The following is a 24614-nucleotide window of genomic DNA, read 5'->3' on the forward strand; positions in this document are numbered from 1 at the left end:
TACGACATAGCCATAATTCGGTTATGCTTGTCTGAAGGGATCAGGCAGGCAGGACCACAAAATATTGAAACAAACACTGTATTAAAACAAATCAATTTGTAGATCGGATAGAAGTTGACGCATGAATAAATGAGGTAACATCCATGGACAAGTGTACTCAAGCATATATGCTTGGCTTAATTGTCTGCTCTCCAGCAGCCACAGTAATTCCAGCTCCAATAGCATATATTGAAGCAGTTGTATTAGTTCAGTTTTAGAGCCTATACAACTACTGTCATTAGTAGAGGTGTACCCAGAGAAATTTTAAACCAATCTGATATACTGAGTCTATAAACACCAATACTGATAGGATATAATAAAAGTGCAGTTGTTTAGCGCTTGGGGGGGAAACTAAAGAGCAGGGAACTTTCAACATTTTACCATTTCTGAAGTGGTTCAAAGTGCTAGCAATGCTTGGTGGTGTGGCCTCAATTAACCACCCAGACAGTAAGGCACCCACAAATATTTTAATGCATGCTCCCACTAAAATACCATACTTTACATGCATTTCTACGGCTTCTCAAAGTGTCTAGCTTTGTTTCAACAGGAGCTTATATGTGCCGCGCCTTCCGCGTTTATAAGCTCCTGGTTTCAAGTAGAAAACCACTGTTTCTCCAGATTGTTAGCTTTATGACAGAGAGTACAATGTAGTTCAACCTTGGCAAAGGCAATTCAGTTTTATACTGCTATATTGTATCGGCTTTTTGGCAACTATATCGGGACCAACCGACATTTGCAAAATCTCCATATCGGCCACAATATGGTATATCAGTACACCACTATGATTTAGTTCATTGTTCCCCTTATGTCACTGGAGTTGGATTAGCTGTTAAACGCCCAAAGGTGTGAGTCTGAAATTATATCACCTAACCAAATTGTGTTGCACCTGTTTAGGAGAGACATGGCAGAAATTAGATATCTTCTGCTTGACGGACTCCTCCAGAGGTGAGATACTGCGACATACAATCTGTGGATAGATGTACAACAACCGTAAATGCTTGACCTATACAATGTATCTATTCAATATAAGTGCATACATTTAAAGCTAATGATTGACTGTCTGGTCATTTCAGTAGCTTAAAAAATTATAAAGCAACAAGCTAGTCAGTTTGTACAAAAATGACAAATGAGGGGATCAATTCTTTCAACAGCTAGCTTAATATAGCCGGTGAGCTGATTAGAACAGAACAAATACGAATATGCCTAGATTCTATGCAGTAAATACACTCATAATATTCTATAGTAACAAATATGCAGTAATATACCAGGTCAGGGCTGAGGCCAAGTCCTCTCAACTGACGAACGCTGTTCTGTGTTGGCTTTGTCTTCTGCTCCCCAGTGTTGCCTGGCTATAGGAGGATAAAATAATATTTTTAGTTAGTGGTACATGTACAGGAGATTTAACACTTTTCACAATTTCATGTGAAATGCCTAGCAACTTTGCATGTGTTTGGACAATTTTTGAAATGAAAAGTTGGAGAAATAACCTCTGGCAATGAAATTGGTCACATGACAGCATCTTGGTCTGAAATGGGTAGCCGCCACTGTTGTAGTACCAGATAAAACTGAATATAAAACAGACATGCATCCACAGACAAAATTGAAGAAGTATTAAATTTCCTGTCATTAATTAATTTAGTTAATTCAGACAATGAACACAAGTTACAAATCCCAACTTGGTTAGACAGAATCACAGTAAAGAATCTGATGATAGCCCCAGAAAAGTCTTATTTTATGATGACAAAACCAACTATTGATTCTGATATAAATTTGTACATGTGTAGCAGGTGTAGTGATTCTTCTGAACAAAATAACACAAAATCACACACAAGATTGTTTTTCACAAACTACACACTGAGTACATCCATTAAGTACAAGTGTTGTAGTTAGTTGACTGTAGTTCAAATTGCACAGTGAACACTATGTGTGTTTTTTCTTCTTACAGATGCACCTTTTCAGTACCACCTTTATGTGTGTATGACTACTGGTCCCCTACCTGTGGTACAAGACTGACATGGATGTTACAGAAATTCTCTTGTCCAACAGTGAATTGGAACTGTCTAAATGCTTCAACAAATGGCATCCCTTCAATGTCTCCAATTGTGCCACCAAGCTGGAGGGAAGAAAGGAGACAATTTTTTTTCAATGTAGAATATGATTAACCAGCGTACACACATGCCATGATGGTTAACAGAATGGTAAATATTATTGATCATACCACAACAATGGTCATTCTTAATCACAACAACAGTTCCCTCAATCACAAAAAAAAAGCATATTAAGAAAATAATACTGGTCTTCAGTTGGAATGATAGCTGACCTTAAAACTCAAGAGACCTGACAATAACTAAACAAGAGGACTGAAGTAGTGAAACTATTTCCAGGGAACAGTCAACCAATTTTCTCACAGAGACAGCATAAAATACACTAATGACACATACCTCAATGATGCACACCTGCGGCATCAGACCACTACCATCCACTGGTACTGTGGCAACCTTCTGTACCCACTCTTGTATGGCATCAGTCACATGAGGTATCACTAGTGAACCAGATAGTAGGAACATGAAGAATGTGTAGTGTATTGTATCACACAAATAAAATGTATAGATTCATGTAGGAAGCAATTGATCACTTACATATACGTATGCATATACTTTCGAATATTTCTAAAGCAGTATCTGGTAATAATAAATATTGCATTCACCATAATATTCTATTGGTTCAATGCTATAGTTAATAAAAGCAGCTATCCTTGTATAAATAACTCTAGAGACACCTTTACACTAAATTACATGTATGGTATCCATGAATGAAAATGATCTCACAAAAATGTGTAAACTTAAGTAAACATTCTTAATAGAAACACGTAACAAAAATAATAATATGCAAAAATATTTTATAGTTGTAACATGGGCACAAGTGATTTGCCAGAAATGTATACCCAAAGTCCAAGGGCACAGCCCGAGGAGTGCGGGCATACATTTCTGGCAAATCATGAGTGCCCATGTTACAGCTGATAGCTTTAATGCCAATACGAGTGTAATCACTGGATTCGTTATATATGCATACCTGAAAGATTCGATTATGGTTAGGCAGCAAGTAATGTTGTAGCTACAATTGTTATAATAAACGGATGAGTCCTACGGACATTGCAAAAGTTGAGTAGGGAAAATTTCGGGAAAGTTACAACTGTTTTAATGCTTTCGCATTGTTTAAAGTTTAATCACAATGTACACTATAGACCTAAAGGGGCAAGCTTTGTTATACAGTGGTTAACTCGTGTCATCCGTAACGTGGGCGAGTCCACATTCAAATATGTGCCAAAACACTCGGGAATGTACTGTAAGACTAGTTACCCCGTTTAAGTAACATTTTCCAACTTGTAGAACCACAAGGATACCAAAACGCCTTCATTTGACTGCTGCTTCTGGCAACACTTCAATTTGTGGTAATCATCACGTGAACATCAATTTATTCCCACAATCGATTTCGGTCTGAGGTTATATAAAACAGAGGGTGGTACCACTACCTCATTCACGTCAAGGCCATACTTGTTTTGATGAAAGTGGCTTGCACTTTTAGAAGCAACCACTTTCCTGGGATACATTTCAATGTACACCAGTGTACATTTAGATGTCTCCGTGTTGAGGTATACATGGCAAATGTATCCTCTAGAATTTCTTTGATCTGAGGTGTGAAAGTGTTACATATCTCAATGTGTGATCGTGCATTCCAATAAAAAATAATATGCATGCAGACATGGTTGGATACATCACAGGGAGCCATAGAAACAAGTGCACAAGTCACCCACCTTGTACTGTCTTCCCCAAGTAATCTCCTCTCCTCTCCTTCTCAATAACATGCTGGTAAATCTTGCCAGTTGTGATGTTATTGTCCCGATGGAGTGTGATGTCAAGGAACCTCTCATAGTTACCGAGATCAAGATCAACCTCTCCTCCATCATCAAGAACAAACACCTCTCCTATAAGACAAAGAATATACATCGTCAACCAAGCCACTGTGTACTAATGTTAAGGCTAGCTGTCTAAACTACACATCAAAAAGTTCTCCACATGTGTACAAAAGTTGCCTGTCTGATACAGACATCAGGAAAATCGGCTGAAAAAGACGACCAAGATAGGTGATCAGGATATTAGCACACATTATGTCATTGGTTGGCAAATTACAATTCAAAATCATTGTGGGATAACCTCCAGAAAACAATGTTCTTTACACACTGTGTAGATACTAAAATTAAGACAACAATCGTATGCATACTTGACAACTTGCCAGCCATGCAGCCAAATGCCAAGAACCATACTCAATGTATCTATAATCAGGTTTCATTGTAATATGATATATATCAAAGACAGCCATGAATATTTTAATGGCACTATATTCAATTACAATGTGGTTAGATACTTAGAAATGTAGTCTTACATAGCATGCAATCAGATTTATAATCGTTTTTTTTTTTTTTTTTCTTTTCAAATGCACATGCATGGGCCACACCATTTTGCACAGCACCCACACTGTCATCTTGCATATAAAACACTAGGATTAAGGGTTAGCTTAATTAAACAATATTTAGCTCCAAACCAAAACAACTACTAGTTCTCTCAGTTTCATAACACCTACACACACACACACACGGATTACCTAGCATGAAATGGGTTATGATATGTAATTACCTAGAGAACACACTACATACAAACTACAATGCACACACACACCGTACCATGCTCATATGGTGAGAATGTACCAGCATCGATGTTCAAGTAAGGATCTATCTTGATAGCGGTAACGCGAAGACCATACGACTTCAACAAAGTCCCAACGCTACTAGTAATCACTCCTTTACCCACGCCACTTATCACTCCGCCACTGACTAACACATATTTCCTGGAAGGTGACTCAGAATCTTCTAATTCTGCCATAACTAAGCTGTAGAGTAGAAATACAACCAGCTAATGACGATAAAATTCAAATTGCCGCGTAATCTTGTACCGCTATGGAGCCATTTGGCCACTTATAATAGTCAAACAGACATAAAGCTAGCCACATTACTTACTTTGAAGACGATGCTTTGTGTCTGAGATCGGTTTTCTGTCGTTCACTTTTGGTCAGGAGATATCTTCACTTCACGCGTGCACTGAACTTGGCGCCATTTGGAGTAAACTCGCACGTGAATTAGTTTGGCGCCCATAATTTAAACTGCTACCGCTCAGTTATTCATTCAAAGTCCCCGGTAAGTCATATTCACTCACGTTTAGATGTTACATTCGTATCTAGGCTGTAATTGGCTCCAATAAAAGTACTTCTAGCTTGTAAACAAATTCTCGGTAAATGAGTCAGGAAAGAGGCGCCAGCGCTAGAGGGAGGAGAGGCTGGGGGCGCGATCGCTGGAGAAGTAGACGTGGTTACTACGGAGGTGGTGGTAGTGTAAGCTCTTCCTATAGCTGTAAGTATTAATGCATACATGAATTGTGTTGGTTATAACTCCTTGAGGTCTTCACCTTTTCAAACACACTTTCTGTACAGACCTTCAGCACTTGTGCTGTAAAGCTTTAATAAATAAATAAATAAAAATTATAATTGACTGCTTTGCACATGGAAGCAAGCTGAGGCACTGCACGACCTCACATAAGGCTACTCCAAATGCATCTTCTGTTTCCTGTTCTGGACTCGGACATATTCGTATGAGGGCAGGCAATCCGTTTCCATTATGAGACTGGCAGCTTTTCAAGCCATTATTTGCCTGGCACAGCCATAGAAAGACATGCTATAACTTCCTTTTCAAGAATGCAAACCTGGCGTGAATTAATTTTTATACCTACTTGATAACACTGCTGACACTGTTACAAGATGGCTTTTATCGAGCCTTTATTTATTTGGAGTGACCTAAGTGTTTAGCCTTTTGTGCAACTGTGAGTGGCTTAATTTTAGGGTGTATTGCCTTTGCCCTTGCTTGTATTATACAGGCTGTTTGTATACTGCAATATCCATTATTTGTGCCTAATACATGTTGATATGAAACGGAGCTTTCTGAAATGTAAATATAATTTGATATGCAAATACAATACCTGTGTACATTTGGCTCCCCCTTTGTGCTCATGTACTGATCGTAATAAGTACATATGACTGTCATTACTGTCTGTAATATATCTAGCACAACGGATCGCTCCTATCCAACCAACTTTGGATACTTGTCCATACCCATCATGGAACCTGTATCTTCCAGATGAAGGTGAGTTATGTATGAGTGGAACCTATGGACACTCTAAAGGCAACAAAAAAAATGTGTCCAAAGGTGTCCTGGTTTTCTTTCCTGTTCACGTTAGCAGGTGTATGTGGAACATTTTGATGTATGTACATACTACTTAGTGCAACTATGAAGTACTTGTAATGTATACAGTTTGCTAAGCAATATTTTATACACATGTACCCACATACACACACGGGTACATGCACGCGTGCGCGCACACACACACACACAACACACACACACACACAATACTTACAATAAATCGTAAGTGCTCTAGTATGATTTTACATTGCAGCTTTTTGTTAGTTTTCCAGCACGTATTTTAAGAGTTCTGTAATGCAGCCAATAATATTGCAAGTATGCATTACCCATTACAAAAATGCTCCATTTCACTGTCTGTTTGTAATGTACTGATTGTGCCTTTGTCCTTTATATGTAGTGTATTCAGCCACATCATCAGCAGGAAAGACTGTTCAAGCCTTCAAGCACTACTTTGACAATCACAAGTCTTCATATGACAATGTAGGTTGTAGGAAGGGTGGCTATGTAATGTTGTCCTGTCTGAATCTGTTTGTAGGTACTGTACATATGACCGTTCATGTTTTAGTGTTTACACAAATTATAGTGTTTCCCCTACAACAAGCTATATGGATTGAACCTTATAATTTGGCATAATACAACCTCTGTAAGTAAGAAAAATACTGTAGGTAATATCACTGTCATCAATTATGCCACAGATCATGTTAAAAGTGTGGGCAAGCCTCTTTTGTAACTGTTGAACAAAGAAAAAACTTGAAAAAAAAACGTGCACAAAAAAGGTAGCAAAAGCAAAAAAAAAAAAGAAGTTGGTCTGTGTGAGGCTCGAACTCACGACCTTGGCGTTATCAGCACCACGCTCTACCGACTGAGCTAACAGACCATGTTGTTGTAAAGTGGTATTCATGCTGTAGTAAAACCAAGAAATGGATTTCTCCGTTGTTGCGTCCGTGTATTTCCGTGATTAGTTGGCTTATGATGTGATCCAGCTGTATTTCTGTTTGTGCCTGGGAGGTGTACACTGTTTTCACATAATATAGCATATGAGATAGGGTCTTACATTTTCACAGAGCTTTATTAGAAAGAGGTTTTGCTTGTATTTGAATCTTTTTGTGGTATCTTGATGTTATAATCTTGATTATAATAGTTGGTTTACTGTGTAAGGTCCCTGAATTACTATTTGTGTACAAAATGACCTGTCACTCTCTTGATAAGGTCAGGAAGGTTTTAATTTTTTTTTCACTGAACGGATTGATAGTTTTTCTGGTGGTCTGTCCTTTCCATACCATGTGATTTCACTATGCATAGTGGTGTCCTATAGGTACGTTTGATACCTAGGACTGTCTAGCTAATGATCAGAACATGCAGTGCATACATGTAAATTTTGACACTGGTAAAAATTTTTTTTGGTTTGCAAAATAGCCACGACCAAATCAATCTATAACTGATACTGATTCTGTATTTGTCTACTATTTGTGTATGAGTACATACAGCCCCTGTACATGCGCATGTATATAAATCCAGAGACAAGTACAGTGTACAGGTGTCTCTAAAACAACACTAGTCTGTATAGGATACTTTTCAGACAATTATTGTAAACTCATAGCATGCATGGGTAGTCATGAAGAAATCTCACCAGACACATTGTCCTATCTATAGAACAAGGAAGAAGCCTAAGGGCAATAGTTTACATGTGTGGTGTTTTGTTTGCACTAGTAATCATAACTGTCACTTGGTTGCTGGGATACCTATTAGTGTTGGGAGTTTCCAACTATGCCAACTTCCTTCAAAATAGTAACATTGGTAGTAGTAGTAGTTATGAAGTGTTCCAGTAGTCTCTACAATCAAAGATAAATTTTTGAGTCTAAAAAAAGAAAGTAATTTGGCCTGTGTGATACTTGAATTGGTATTGGTATTCGTGGTTATGAAGTGTTCTAGTTTTCTACAATCAAAGATAAAATTTTGAGTCTGAAAAAAGAATAAAAGTAATTTGGTCTGTGTGAGGCTTGAACTCACGACCTTGGCGTTATCAGCACCACGCTCTACCGACTGAGCTAACAGACCACATTGGTAGGATGAATTGGCTTAATCTTTGATAAACCGTGTGGATGTAATTATTATCACCACATACAATGCTCTGAAATAGTTCTTGTACAACAATTTTAGAAACGTGTAAAGCCAATGTGTGTGTTTGTGTGTGTGTCAGTGTGTTTGCAATTATAATTCTTCCAGGATACGAGTATGATTTATGCTTTGCTTTCAAAAGAGTGACTTACCATTATAGCAGCAAAATGCAAGTTAATTGGTCTCAAAAGCTTAATTAAACCCTGTACCCTTGTCATTATCGGCACCATCCCCTACCAACTGAACTTTACAGTAATTCAAAGTGTTTAATGGCAGAGGTTGGGAATTCTAGACTGTGTGTGGCTTGTTAGGTACTTACATTTGTATAGAAGGGATTCCAGGTGGTCTGGGGATCAAGTCTCTACCTGGTCTGGATATGAATTTCAGTATTAAGTGTCTCATTCCTTGCTGTACAGGCTTTCAGTAGTTTCTTGTGGGTCCCTAGTGGGATAGTGAACAGACAGATTTGTTACATACACTGCACATATATTGTATTATTTATAATCACTGTTAATATGTATGTACATACAGTATAATCACTGTTTCAGTTTACTTACAACAGTGCATTGTACCAAGAGTGAATAATAGTGGAGAGGAGAGTGTCTAACACAATACAGAGCCTCTACCAATGATTTGGAGGGATTCAAAGGGATTCCTCTGTAAACGTATATTCTATATATTTTTAATCATCACATTTCTTTTAGTGTGCACTTGTTAACACATCTGAGAGAATCCCTCTAAATCATTAGTAAAGGCTCTGCATTGTGTTTAGATACTCTCCTCTCCACTGTTATTAACTCTTGATTGTACACATACAATATTTGTTGATTGGTTATTTAATTCATAGTGTATCTACATGTGTAGGATGAGGTGAGAGTGAAGGGAGCTTGTCATTTGAACTACAAGTTGTTAGTAACTGATGAAGGTAATTGTGTTGTGTGACCTGCACACTAGACATGTGAATACCCTTATGTCCCCCTGCTACTCATTGCATGACACACACACACTGTGACACACACACACACTGTGACACACACACACTGTGACACATACACACTGTGACACACACACACACATGCACACACACACACACACACATGCACACACACACACACACACATACACACACACACACACACACACACACACACACACGCACACGCACACGCACACGCACACGCACATACAGTAGCACCCACATAAGCATGCATGCTTCTTTCTGTTAACAGTACAAATTTGAATAAAATTTGAGCTACTGTGTATGTCAGTATGCCAATCCAACACCATTTATATATATGTATGTTGTAAAGATTTACCTGCAACGAGCTTTACTACTGTGTTCTTGAAACAGTTATAGCTGTGTTGCATGGAACCACATTTAGTCAGTATTATAATTCAGTTAACACGTGCTTGTGTAGTACTCCTGGAGAATTTACCTGATGTTGCCACAAGAATACAGGAGCAACCAGAACTGATACTAAATTGTGCTGCACTATCTTTACATACTGTAAGTTATTTAGTTTTTGTAATGTATCGTGTACTATCTAGCTCACACGTACATTTGTATAGCCTCCATAACAGGTTGTATAGCTATATTATACCTTGAACATTTGTTTCTTGCTTAGATATGCAATGTCTTTCTCTTGAAGGTATTGGCTGAGAATGAAGATGTTGTATCGACATTATCATCTCAATCTGCTCCATTACCATTTGATGTCTCAAGACTTTATATAAGGTAAGGAAGGAACCAACTGCAGGCTGCTATTTTTTAACGTAACATAACGTATGTATGGTACAAATGTACACTGAGCATATTATATATTGTACAGTGGTAGTGAACAAATATAGTTTCACATGATCTACAATGATTCTTTTAGCCTGTATCCTAAAGTGCCAGTATGTGCTCGCAGGCTTGTCTGTATGCAACATTCCCCTGAAAGTAACCTGTATGACTGGGTTAAATATCAAAATCAAATGTATGTATTATGGTATGTACGTATTTGTATTTATGCTTTTAGCAGAGTTACTGTACACGTATAGATCACATGTGGCAATGGCTTGTTGTGTTGCCACTCAGTTTCCTTACACGCTATCTCATATGTGTACACTTGCAGGAGATACAGCATCTTTACCTACATGTTGCGTTAACACCATGCAGTGTGTTTGCAGAACATGCTCATAAGATTTCTGATATACTGTGTATTCTACACATGCACATGTGTAGGGCCATTCAGTGACTATTCAATTAGAGTGTTTTGTCATCTACCGTACATTCTATTAGAGTAATTGTTCATATCATTTTGTATATGCATTTTTTCAACGTCCACAAGCAATCTATAGTTAAACTGGTACATGTATATTGTACTAATTAATGTTGTGACAATTAAGGAGCTAACCATAGATAATATAGTACAAGTAGGGATTCACAACAGTGACGTCACTCTGGACAATCCTCGTTACAGGTAGGGACTTTGAGTGGCTATCTCACCAACTATATTTTGTTTCTTCTTGAATTTACCCTGACAGTTTTCTATTCACTATTATATTAAGTGAGTGTTATCAAATCACTGCAGTTTGCAGCCAGTTTGTCTTGGAAATTCTTTGCTATGGATGCTTAGGCGTGGCACCAATAATTTTTGCGGCACTGTTACTAAGGATTGTGACAAGGTATGAGAATTTTTATGCATCAACAATGTCCCCAATGACTGAAGATTTGTATGAATGTTCTATTTTGTGAAGCGAGGCTGATTCTAAACCAGTAACCAAGACCAAGTCAAACCCGTAACAAGGATTACCCGTTCAAAGAACTATTAGTTACTACAGAAATGATGTCACTGTTGCAAATCTCTACTTGTACTATATTATCTATGAGTTAACACTACTGGATTTGTGTTAAGAATAATGAATCAAGTATTGTATGCATAGTATGTACATTGTATGTGTACCAGTAATCCAGTACTTAAAGAATCATGTGTTGATGCTACTGTGTACGTACATAGGTTAACTAATTATCAACCAGTTCTTCCACTGAAAGTGTTGAAGGCTTCACAATTTGGTTAGTAACATCATCTTATGTTGTACGTATGTACATGTGTGTTACTAGGGATATTTGTAGAAGGGGAAGTATGTGTAACCCAACCATGTACATGAATGATAGTTTGATTGTTATACAAACCTTGAACACAGTATACAGTAACTGTTTTATTTGCTCTTGTGGTTTTATTATAATGCATAAGTGTATTGTATGTTCTATTGGAGTGAATAGCATATTAACCTTATTTAACTATTTTCATTGCTATCTTCACTTCAAAACTGCATTACTTACAAGCCATGTACATAATTAATTTAGATAGTAGGACCTCAATAGATTGGACCCTTGTTTGCCTAAATGCTAAAAGTGACTGTTTTATTAGAATATTTTGTTGATTGGTGTACTTTCTATAAGTGTATGTTCTATTAGAGTAGTTGAGCAGAACTTTTTATTTGAATAAGTATGCTTCAGTAAATAGTTCATTAGACTACCTAAGTTCATTTATAATGCTATTCTTCCTTTCCTCCATCTGTCTTGTAATCTTCAAACACATGTACTACAGTAGATAATGATAATAATGAATTGAATAAATGCTTAACTGTTTCTATCATATACAGGCAAGTGTATAGCAGTGTGTGGTACAGTAGTGAGGACCAGTAATGTTAAGCCACTTGTCACCAGAATGGCATTTAAATGTGCCACCTGCTCTAACACTCAGGTACGTATGTATGAATGTGTGTAGTTTTATCCCTGCATCAAATTGGACAAACATGGAATGGAGTGGAAAACGGACTTGCAAAGGGACTAGGAAGAACCTGCCTGAAGACTTTTATTTGCCATAAAGACTCACTGTATAGTTGCTGGAAAGAATATAAAATGCAATAACTGCCTGAAACAAACTTCTGAACAAAATGTCGTAAGCCCTGTGCTTAAACATAGTATTAAATACTAGTAATTTTGTGATTAAATTAAAGGCGCACTCTCCATTTTGCATGTAAGCAAGACAAGTAACAAGACACAAGCTTCAAGGCTGTGTATAAAGACACTGTTGTTATGGATTTTGTGTTCTAGTTGATTGCTGAAATCTATTTAAACAATTCGGTCCCTGCTCTTCTGTTTTTGTAGGTGACAGGTGAAGGTAGTTAGGCTTTGTGGCGAGACCACGTTGTGTTTAACCAGCTGGCAAGGCACTGGCTACTACAAAATTAATACAGTCCATGTTATTCTGTTTATTTTAACTTGTTTACAGCACTAACAGAGACAACTTCACTTTCACAGACTTAATGCAGCTTGAGCATACTTCGAGATCATGTTCAGAAGAAATTTGTTTCAGGCCATTTTTGTGTTTAATATTCTTTCTAGCAACTATACACTGAGTTTTTATGGCAAATGAACATTTTCAGGCAATCCGTTTGTCAGTCCGTTTTCCCATTCCCAGTTTGTTCTGCGTTTTATTCATGTCTGCATCAAATTAGAATAGGGATACTGTACATACTGTATATGTACTGCATGTATTGTATGCACAATATCACAGTGTACCAGAACAAACAGCATGATGAAATAATGTATACACGAATAGATAATTCTCTTTGTGTGAATATTTATGTGTAATAGTTATACCATGACTGCGAGGGATTTTGCTGATACAGTATATGCATCCATAGTCTGAGGGCTGCCAGCCCGAGGGCTATGGTCAGCAAAACTCGACGCAGTTGTGGTATAAGTGACATATATCACAGGCACACTCACCTGATAGGTGAAAGAACTACAGAGCACTTACCCTGTTTCTTATACATCAGTATCTGATGATTTTAATAGTGTTGGCTATTAGTCATTAGAATGTTGTTCATTCGTCAATATGCTTTACACAAAGTGCCAGATAAATTGTGATTGTGAGATCCAGTTTTTAGTAGAGTTATACCAATATACCAATACATATTGTATCGGTGGCCGATATAGAAAATTTTATAATATCAGTAGAAGTAATATCACTGCTAACAACCGAATAATCTGGACTATACTTGGTAGGAGCATGTATTAAAATATTTGTGGCCAATTGTGGGTACCTTATTGTCTCAGTTGTTAGTAGAGGCCACACCACCCTGAGATTATAAGTCAGTCTTCAGTAGGTAAAATAAAGTTGAACATCCCATTTGTTGGTAACTAGGGCTAAAACGAATATACCGAATATTCGAATTTGTATTCGGTTCGAATTCGTTCGAAACAATTATTGTAATTCGAAACATCGAAATTACAGTAAAGATGGCGGACAATAGTGATGAGGAATCTTTGAACTCTTGGTAACAGCTATGAAATCTTTTTGTTCACTACAAACAAATAGAAAGCCTATCTACAGCTACTATTCCATAAAATGCTACGTTACGAGAAGCCATACGACTGCACATGTAAGTAGACTACTACTATTAGTGTTAAAATATTCTTACCCCTGTGGTATAGCTGTTACACTTTAAGAACAAAAAACTGTACCATAGGAAAACTAAACCGATTATCTGTGTATAACATCCATCTTGGTAACTAACCAAAACACGGAATAATCTAGACAAGGGAGCATGTATTAAAATAATTATGAGTGGTACCTAATTGTCTGGGTTGTGTAATAGAGGCCAAACCACAACAGGCAGTTGTGCAATATAGCAAATTTTAAGTTACATTACTTCTGCTTTCTCAATGCTACAAATCATTATAATATACATCATGCAGTAGCTACACCTGTAATTCTATTTGATCACACTTTACAGAATATAATCAGTATCAACTCTTTTAGGTACGGATTAATTGGATATCGATACAACTGAAAATCCTTATCAGTACACCTCTAACTAGTAGCTACATCATCAGACACTTCTACTTCATTTCAAAAGCCACCTACTGAGGTTTTAAGATATCAAATTTTTACAATTCAATAAGAAATAACACATATACACTGTATTTCAGTATTACACCAAATATAGAATATTCGATTATTTGTTCTTTACTAAAAACATTCGTTCTCTTTCATTTAGAATATTCGTTTTAGCCCTATTGGTAACTCCAGTCTTAATGTGTTACACTTTGTTATATTGGTATATCGGATCGGTATCATATCGGTTTTAATACAAGTTTAACCGCAGGTTAAACAGTGTTAACTAGAAGGTTATTTTTACATTCATATAGCTAACACTGTTGATCTGGAAATATGAACAACAGTACACAGTGCAGTCACGTGCACCAACATAGTGTGGGCGGGAATTTTGAATAAGATTGAGGCGCCCGCCAACTGGTTACTTAGCGACGTTCAACAAACAAGCCGTAGTGAGCTGGGAAGCTGCTTTTCAGTCAGGAATTATGAATGTTTTAGGACCTTCCTACTTTTATTTGCCAGCAGAATGACTCCTGGACTTGGGTGGAGACGTTTACACTAGAAACAGTGCCGGGAGAGCTCAAACGCGGACCAAACTTGCGTTTGTTTCAGTACGCTACAGTACTCACGTAACTACCTTGCGTTTGTTACTCACGTAACTAACTCACAAGCCCACGGACGCCTAGGCAGGTAGTTAATATGGTGTATATTTGTTAGAGTTTGGCGTGGGTGCACGCTTGCCTACTGGCCGGGTGGGTCCAATGCAGAAATTTGGATGGCACCTCGAGGGGCTAGCCATGGGGCTAGCTACTTCACATTGACTGTGACAACCTTTGGAATAACTCAGAAACATGGAAACTATACTTTCCTGATATTACAGTGGAAAACCAACGGATATTTGCCATTTAATTTGGGAGAAGATTCAAACAAGAGCACTCTGTGGTGGAAAGCCAACGTTCAATTACAACTAGAATGGGATGTTCATAGCTACAGCTTAATACTCTGCTTTTCCAGCAATCTAGACTTCAGTTGCTATGCAAGACCAATCAGGAAAGGATAAATTTATCATGCTACCAACTGCAGCTTACTCATATTACTGTTTCTGAAGCTCCACTTGATTGAAGAGCTTGAGGAAGAAGGAATGAGAAAAGAACTTTGTGTACCACTGTCCATTGGAGGTGCGACTATTGTATGGCTGTTCTCTTCTTTCTAACAAGGTATTGCATTTTTTAAGAGGGTCAGCGCACTAGCTGTTCTCAGAATTACTGGTATATTGTGTACTATCTATTATTCAAGTGTTAGGTGTTACTCAAATGGGACTTGGCACGCTTGCGGGACTGGCATGCTTGCCATTAATATATGTTACTCAAAGGATCAGGCTGCCTCAGGCACACATGCCATTATGCATTGGTTACTGGATGTTACATAAAATGGACTGACATGCTTGCCATTGTGTATTGTCCAAGAGTGTGGCACAGTTTTGCCATCTCCTACACAACTTCTTATGGTGTTCCTGTACTGTGTGTTCAGCAGTGTTAGGGCCCAGCCTTTGAAGCTCAAACCTCTACTCAAATCATAGTACTAAAAGTAACAGAGATGTCTCCACTGACTAGACAAATTATTCCAATAGAACAGTCACCTCCACAGTCTGGACAGAAAAAATTCGGATAATTGCTGGCTGGATAATTGAAGGTCCACTGTATCTATAACACAACCCATGTTATATCATGTTGTGCTCTTACACATTGTGGTTTTGGTATATATGATAGCTCATCATCTTCAACTACGATAGCTCATTAACTGGCAAACTTTCCGTTATGTATTACTCAAGTGGGACTGGCCATTTTGTTATTCAAGAGAGACTGGCACACCTGCCATTATGACATTTGCTGTTATGACTCAAGTGGGACTGGAACATATATGTTGCTCAAGAGGGGCTGGCATGCTTGCCATTATATGTTACACAAGAATGGCTGGTACACTTGCCGTAACGTGTTACACAAGAGGGGCTGGCATGCTTGCCATTATATGTTACTTATAAGAGACTGGTAACTTACCATTATGTGTTACACAAGAATGGCTGGTACACTTGCCGTAACGTGTTACACAAGAGGGGCTGGCACGCTTGCCATTATGTGTTACTTATAAGAGGCCGGTATACTTGCAATTATGTGTTACTGAGGGACTGGCATGCTTGCCATTATGTGTTACACAAGAAGGACTGGCACGCTTGCCATTATGTGGGGCTGGCACGCTTGCCATTATGTGTTACTTATTTAATAGACTGGCACATTTGCCATTATGTGTTACACAAGGACTGGCATGCTTGCCGTTATATGCTACGTACTTATAAGAGGCTGGTACATTTGCCATTATGTGTTCCACAAGGACTAGTACACTTGCCATTATGTGTTATACAAGAGGGACTGGCGCGCTTGCCATTATATGTTACACAAGAAGGACTGGCACACTTGCCATTATGTGTTTCACAAGAGGGGCTGGAATGCTTACCATTATGTGTGAGACTGGTACATTTGCCATTATGTGTTCCACAAGGACTGGCACGCTTGCCATTATGTGTTACGTATATACTTATAAGAGACTGGTACACTTGCCTTTATGTGTTACACAAGAGGGAGTCTGCATGAGGGACTGCTGGCACCCTGGCCAGCATGTTTTACTCAAGAGGGTGACTGGCATGTTTGCCAGTATGTGTTACTCAGCTTGTTTACCATTATGAATTACTCAACTGGCATGCTTGCTATTAGGTGTTGTTTAAGTGGATCATGTGTGCTTGCTATTATACATTTTTGGCATGCTTGCAATGTGTTGCTCAACAGGCTGGCATATGTATGCTTGCCAACTATATAAGATGCTGTGTGGTAGTAACAGTGATAGGAGTATCTTTCATCTTAATAACAGATCTACTGGCATGTTTACGGGAAAGGAAAGCAAAGTTTCTAGTCCAGTTGATGACTGTCACTCAGTTGCAACAATCCATCATATCATTTTTTTTCTGCAAATGTTGTTCTCTACACAGAAATTTTGTTGGCTCCATCCTGTACTTATCTCATAGTGGTACTCATGTATGTGTCTTCAATCACCGACAAGCCATTAAGTATAAAGATACTCTTCATCATGTTAGCAATATATTTTATTTACATTATACACCTTATGTGTGGTGATACTGGGTTGTTATCCTGTAGCTGTGTTCTATCTTCATAATCTAATCACTATCATGCAGTCCTTAGAAGGAGAAAGGGGCCTTATGTTCCACCCTTTTAGGAATGTGATCATCATTTGGTTGTCCACTCTCTCTAATGTATAGTTGTTTTGGGTTTATACGTATGTAGGTGCTTCCCAGCAATCAATTCACTTATCTCACACCTTCTTAGTATGATTTACAGAGACAATGCTATTGGATTTTGATCACATACTGATTGATGGCAACAGGATTCAACAATAATGTCATCCCAACAGACTCATGAAATACATCAAGAGCTTCAGTAAATGGATATTTTACGAGGCAATTTCACTATGATTCTATTTACGTGATAAAGCTTTGGAAGTTTTAGTATGGATTATAGAAGTTGCACATGTGATCCCAACATTGTCATGCACTTAAAGACCCTATGTTCATTGTTATAATGAAAGCAATTACAGCTTGTCACTATATCATAATTTTATTAAACTATTCTTGAACTTAAGCTCCACTGAAAGATACTGTAACATGTCTGGATCAATTATACTACAAGTGATTTTTACTCTTCCAAGCCAGTGTTCGCTGAAGAGAAATGAAAAATTTTCTCAATAAATACCTTCACAATTATTGCCCTAGCTCCTGGCACATAATGGTACTGGAGTGGAATACTGACAGCTCATATTTCTTGTATACACTATTAATGCTATAATACCTGTAATAATAATAAGGTGATGTGATAAATTTTGGATATCGGACATACGTAATAGTACAATGCTATTATTTGGATTTTTAATTGTGGACACAAGTATAACATTATTTTAAACCTTTGCTGATTTTCCCCCCTGCTTTTATAGTAAAGGATAGTGTGTTGTAAGTGGTCTTGTACCTCAAGTTAGTTGTTCATTTAGTCATTGTTAGTCAGTGTAATAATCATAGCCTTAGTAGTTATCGTCTCTGTAAATATCCACTAGTATGAAGCATTTTTCTACATTACTGTGACAAATGTGACACTTATTACAACATCGTCATACATTGTTCTCTAGTTTATATCATCATATTTTCACCTCCTTGGATCCCTGGCTCTATCCACAGTCCCCAGGTTCAACCTGAGATGAAACACGCCAAATGGTTTCCCACTCCCTTGAGCCAAAGCCAAGTCTGGTAAGGCACTCATTGGATAAATGGCTCAGTTCAATGCCCCTGGACAATGTCGGAAATGCATGGCAAATGGCTTTCAGTGGTTTTGAGTTACCACGCGTATGCAATGTCAAAGGAAGACTCAACCTTATCCCGTGCTCAACTGATGCAGTGCAGTGTGCCTCAAGCAGACGTCCATGCAGGAATATTACAGCAATAATTATATCAGTTTCCACTTCAGATTAAAATGGCAATGACAGTAGCATACATGTATGTCTCTGGCTCCATAACATGGCTTCCTTATGAATATATCATATTGGGTAGAAAATTCATTGTAATGCTAGTCATGTGAATATAAGCTGCCATAGTAAGGTTTAAGCAGCCCAAGCAGTACCATCAAATAGAAGTGTACTATAAGTTATGGCAGTATGTGAAGGCACTCACTTAATTGGTAGATTGAGCATCCACCATAGCTTTTTATTCCAATGTGACAGACTTGTTTGTTGGCTGTGTATATACTATCACATCTATGGGTATGTGACTTTTTAAATGCAATGGTTTGCTTGTATGGGTGTTGCCAGGTTCCACATTGTGTCTACTCATGTGGGTAATTAAATGCTGGCATCATTAATGGCAGCTTAGGTGGGTTGTTTACCACATGAGTTTGTAATGAAGATTTGTAGTGGCTGAATTGTCTCCCGGATCACTACGTGAGCATCTCACGTGTGCCCTACACCAGGAATATGGTTAGCTACACAATAACAATACAAGACAATTCAGCCATTCCACCCTGGCACACCCATTCCTCCACATGAGCCTCATATGTATTCATATAATAGTATTGGTTGGTTGTTGGTCATAGAAACCACAACTAGTTAAAATCATTTATCTCATATTGGATCAATATTGGATCGGTTTAGTTTTCTTATATCGATACACCCCTACTTTTTAGTGCTAACATTTTGTACTAAATTGAGGCTGCTATTGGGATAGTAGGTAACATAATAATTAAGCTAATTAGTTACAGTAGGACTATTAGTGATGCCACATTAATCATGATACATGATACATCGTGATATAAATTGTTGTGATACATTACAATAGTGCAATGCTTATATGTGACCGTCTCAGCAAAAACCCGTCTAGTTCGCACAAGTATGCGTATTGAGAAAAACGAAATTTTAAAAAAAATGGTGAAACTACACGTGGTACAAAGAAAAATTTATGCAAGTTTTAATCGATCCATTACTCAGGAAGGAAGTGTTAAATCGATTAAACCCATATATCCCATCTTATTTGCCTACTCATGGGGAGTTCAAAAATCTTTGTTTTGTTTCTGTAGCCCCAATGGTTTGCATGTCACATGCGTTTTTTTACGATGCTGTAGATGTCAACAAAATTGTCGCCATTTCTTCAATAAAACCGCCTTCATATGCCTGTGTGCAAGTGACTGCAGGGCTAAAACTATACCTTGGTTGATCTGCCAATCCATGGTGAATACTGTAAGCCAAATCCCAACTTTGTAGACTAATCCATCGGAAGTTATGGCTGCTTATGTAAGTGCCTGTAGTTTATTTTTAGTATAGTCACCGTACAAATCAATTTCCTTGTTTTTCCTGCTTTGTAGCGCTGTAATTCCAAAACTGCTCACCATAGTCGACTGAAATTTTAGTGAACCATTCCTTAGGCTATGCAGACAATCCTGAGAAAATGAAAAGAAATTCGGAAGTTGTGCAAACTAGATGGGTTTTCGCTGAGATGGTCACATATCGTGATACTATGGAATTTATGAGGTGTAAATGAAAAAAATTACTCCAAAAGTTGTATCACATGCTGTAAAAAACTTTACCTCAAGTTTGTTGTTGGTTGTTATTACTGATTCACTATAAAATATCAATTATTGTCTCTAGCTTTTATTTGTACCTGTTTAAAACCATGTAATGCATTGGTAATGCAATGATGGGTATAAATATATAGTATGATTATTGTGATATCAAGAGTTAATAATAGGAGAGGAGAGTGTCTAACGCCGCATAGTCCTGTAATAAATGATTGCGCAGAAATTAAACAGCTTCCTTTCTACATAACGTACAGACTAGCTAGTATATTTTCACTTTTTACCACAAAGGCCATCCCAGACATGAGGGCGTGCTTTCAACTTGATGTTCAAGTTCGCCACAAAGAGCAGTGTTCTGTTATGTAAAGAAGTGTGGCTGTTAACCTTGAAGATAACTCTAGGGGGAGCGCATCTGAGAAACCAATAACACTGAACAGAAGGTAGAGCATTGCTTGGAATTTTCACTTTGTCGCCATGTTGACGTACCTTTGAGCATTCTTTATTGAAGGAACATTGATTCCCTGAGCTTAGTCTGGTTCAGTCTTCAAATATTCTCGAGGATTCATCACGGTGCACTAAACTAATTGCGGTAAGGAAATGAACGAATACTAGAAGCCTATACATTACACAGAAAAGGAGCCTTTTAACTTCTGCGCAATCATCGCATATTATTATATTATATTATATTATATTATATTAGAATTGCGCAGAAGTTAAAATAATATATTATATTATATTATTTTAACTTCTGCGCAATTCTGCGCATATTATTATATTATATGTTATGACTCAAGAACAATAGAACGGCAATTAAAAAATGTTACAATGTTACAATAGAAAGGCAATTTAAAAAAACTACATACTGTCTACATTTTTACAAATTATAATATCTTCAGGTAGAGTGTTCCACAATCGAATCATACTGGGGAAGAAACTGTACTTATAAGCGTCCACAGTTGAACTTATCTCAATGAATTTAAAATCTCTGCTCTGGGTATATCTTGATCTTATATGTTACGTAACTACGTAGGTAGTGTGATGTCAACATGATTGTAAATAATTTTATGTAACATCTGTAATCTTAGGAATTTAAAGTAAGCTTCTATTAAGGTTACGGTATAGTCACGGGCAATCATTCAAAATTTTGAATGCCTATCGATACTTTTTGAGAAGCCCATAAAACCAGTCTAGCGTGAAAAGTTTTAAATGAAGATGAAGCCCTTCATATTTAATGTTTTTATGTAGCTACAGTGTAGTTTGAGGAAGGTGGAGCACTACAATTGTTGTAGTAACACAAGTAAGCCAGCCCGTACATCGCTCAGTTCCAGCTGTCACTACCATGTTTTTCGCCGCCAAATACAGCAAAAGCTGTAGGCTCTATTGGCTTTTCTGGGGCATAGTGATACTGTATATTAAATTTGTTAGGTCCTGTGGAAGCGTTTTTGGTGTGTTTCTCCCAAGTGACTCGGATACAAGCCTTCAAAGAGCTTGTTTCACCTGAAAAACTACTAAAAGTTCAATAAAACGTCTATACTACCAGTAACTTAAAAAATCGCTTCCACAGGACCTAGATATTTTAGTTGTTTAGCCACTTGTGTTGAAATTATAAGAATTCAGTAATCTGTTAGTCTGGTTTTTAACAAGCACAATTAGTTGTATTGCTAACACAACACAGTTGTTGAAATTATTTATCCCTGCTTGGTTTAAAGCAGGTTTTGTAATTTGTTCCGCCCACGCATTTTAAACTATTCCGTAACCTTAAGATGTAACAACTTATTGGATACACTACTAGTTTGGAAATAGTTGTTCATCACGAAACGAGCTGCATGTATTTGTATAGACTCCAGTTTATTTATAGGGCGCCTGCTGTGAGGAGCCCAAGCTGCAGCAGCATATTCTAATACAGGCTTAACATAAGTAAAATACAAATCTTCTTTAATTTTGCGTGAACAGTTTTTAAAGTTCCTTCATACAAATCCTAACACTGAGTTTGCTTTTTTGCATACATTATCAACGTGTTGGTTAAGGCACAGTTTAGAATCAATTGACACCCCTAGATATTTAGTGCACTCAACAAAGTAAGTTCTTTCCATGTAAAGTATAGTTAGCATGAACAGGGGGGTTCTTTTAAGAGTTACTGAAACAACCATACATTTATCGACATTAAAAGACATCTTCCACTTTTCTTCCCATAGTTCAAGTAGTTGTAGGTAATCTTGTAAGGCTCTGGCATCTGCCAAAGGATAAATCTTCATATATAGTACACAGTCATCAGCGTATAAACGACAAGTAAATGTTAAATCTTGTACAATGTCATTTATATATATATATCACAAATAATAAAGGCCCCGATACGGAACCTTGTGGGACGCCACTTAAGACATTACAAGGGGTGGAGGTACACCCTCACACACAACACTCTGTGTTCGTCCATTCAGAAAAGATGAGATCCAGTTTAGTACGTCACCTCTTATGCCATAATGATTCAACTTTAACAATAAATGATGATGGGGGACTGTATCAAAAGCCTTACTAAAATCTGGCAAGATTAAATCTGTTTGGCTCCTTCTATTTAAATTGTATGAGAGATCATGAATTGTTTGTAGTAACTGTAGCTCAGCAGAACTGCGTTGTCGAAATCCAAATTGCATGTCTGATAAGATATTACTTGACTCCATGTGTGACATGATGTTACTTTAAATTATGTGTTCCATAACCTTACTACACACACTTGTAATCGACACTGGCCGATAGTTTGATGGGTCTTTTCTGTCGCCTTTTTAAAATAATGGACATATTAATGCTTTCTTCCAATCTGATGGCACTGAGCTTTGGCTTAGCGAAGCAGAAAAAAGTAGCTTAAGACAAGGAGATACCTCAATTGCTGGAGTTTTCAGTAACTTGGTGGGGATTCGGTCAGGACCTGAGGACTTGGTGGGATCAAGATCGCTGAGTACCTTAGCAATTCCAGATATATCAAAGTTTATAGACGGGATATCTTGATATGGGCTATCTTCCATGTATGGCAGTTCAGAGCTGTCATCCTTGTAAACACTGTAGAAAACTGTTCATTTAATACCTCAGATTTTGTCTGGTTATCAATATAATTATTTCCATCCTTATGCAGTGTTCCTAGGCTGCTGTAATCTTTTCGCAATGATTTTACATGTTGAAACAGTATTACAGGACTGTACGGCGTTAGACACTCTCTGGCGTTAGACACTCTCCTCTCTTATAATTAACTCTTGGTGATATTTATTACATTACACTGTATATTGTGGTATAAAAAATTCTGTATCATGGCATCACTAAGAACTATTAAGTTACTCACCTATTTAAATCTAGTTTCCTCTTTGTGTTGTTCTGTGGTCTTGCTCAATGGCTGACATATGGTGGGTAGAAATATGCATCCATGCACTGCTGAAGCAATTATTTTAGTAATCAGTCATGCTTAGCAACTCTCTACTAGTCGAAACTTAGCAACTACACTGAGTCTAGCCTACGTAACATGTAAACCCAAACCCATAAGTAAACACTCTGTGTTGCTCAGTATAACGAGTCAAAGTGTATCGTATCTTTGAACTGGTTAGGTATCAAAGCCATGAACAAATTACATTCCCATGATATTGCCTGGACAATATATACAAGTTAAACCCCAAGCAGTGCCTTTGAATGCCCACGCTAAAGTGGTATATGTACTGTATGTGTACTAAAGTAGATAGTTTTCCTTATTTGTATAATTACTTCATCATGCCATTTGTTGTGGGGTAGTATTAGTGACCCATTGGTAAAGTATAGCTAAGCTACTGTAACACCTACAACAGTTCTAAAACTATACTTCATCTCTCAGGATAACAATATAAACACTCAAAAATGATTAATGATGTCTCACTACAATATGTACGTACACTGTACCTATGAATCTAAGCATACGCACTCTTACAACTTGGAGCACTGATATGCAGTTAAGTGCCATTTTCTACTTGAGAAAGCAGCGAGTACTGAAACAGCAAAAGAAAGAACCTGAAGCCCTGGAAATAAAAGAGTAAAAATAAAAAAACTGCAAAAAAAGAAGAGAAG

General features: G+C 37.5%; 2 protein-coding genes and 2 non-coding genes across 6 annotated transcripts in view; 1 reads left to right on the forward strand and 3 right to left on the reverse strand.

The window, feature by feature from the left end:
- The window catches only part of LOC136257270 (CTP synthase 1-like), a 145127-nt gene extending 139719 nt beyond the window's left edge, over positions 1-5408 (reverse strand). Inside the window, exons 1-7 of one of the 3 annotated variants that reach the window (XM_066050363.1) lie at positions 5114-5408; positions 4781-4986; positions 3854-4024; positions 2481-2581; positions 2036-2152; positions 1305-1388; positions 926-1006 (exon numbers count right to left, since the gene is read on the reverse strand). In XM_066050363.1, coding sequence (XP_065906435.1) covers positions 926-1006; positions 1305-1388; positions 2036-2152; positions 2481-2581; positions 3854-4024; positions 4781-4979 — 753 coding nt within the window. In that variant the 5' untranslated portion in view covers positions 4980-4986; positions 5114-5408. The remainder of the gene's footprint in view (positions 1-925; positions 1007-1304; positions 1389-2035; positions 2153-2480; positions 2582-3853; positions 4025-4780; positions 4987-5113) is intronic. The other 2 variants (XM_066050362.1, XM_066050364.1) reach the window with 2 other exon arrangements.
- The window catches only part of LOC136257275 (DNA helicase MCM8-like), a 38652-nt gene continuing 19251 nt past the window's right edge, over positions 5214-24614 (forward strand). Inside the window, exons 1-9 of the mRNA XM_066050372.1 lie at positions 5214-5290; positions 5335-5503; positions 6212-6289; positions 6747-6829; positions 9332-9392; positions 9886-9974; positions 10117-10202; positions 11467-11522; positions 12116-12216. Of these exons, the coding sequence (XP_065906444.1) occupies positions 5389-5503; positions 6212-6289; positions 6747-6829; positions 9332-9392; positions 9886-9974; positions 10117-10202; positions 11467-11522; positions 12116-12216 (669 nt within the window). The 5' untranslated portion in view covers positions 5214-5290; positions 5335-5388. The remainder of the gene's footprint in view (positions 5291-5334; positions 5504-6211; positions 6290-6746; positions 6830-9331; positions 9393-9885; positions 9975-10116; positions 10203-11466; positions 11523-12115; positions 12217-24614) is intronic.
- Trnai-gau (transfer RNA isoleucine (anticodon GAU)) lies at positions 7154-7226 on the reverse strand. Its single transcript has one exon. It is a non-coding gene; the product is annotated as a tRNA-Ile (tRNA).
- Positions 8335-8407, reverse strand: Trnai-gau (transfer RNA isoleucine (anticodon GAU)). The gene has a single exon. It is a non-coding gene; the product is annotated as a tRNA-Ile (tRNA).

This window comes from Dysidea avara, chromosome 6 (genome assembly GCF_963678975.1).
Source record: "Dysidea avara chromosome 6, odDysAvar1.4, whole genome shotgun sequence".
NCBI classification, from domain to species: domain Eukaryota; kingdom Metazoa; phylum Porifera; class Demospongiae; order Dictyoceratida; family Dysideidae; genus Dysidea; species Dysidea avara.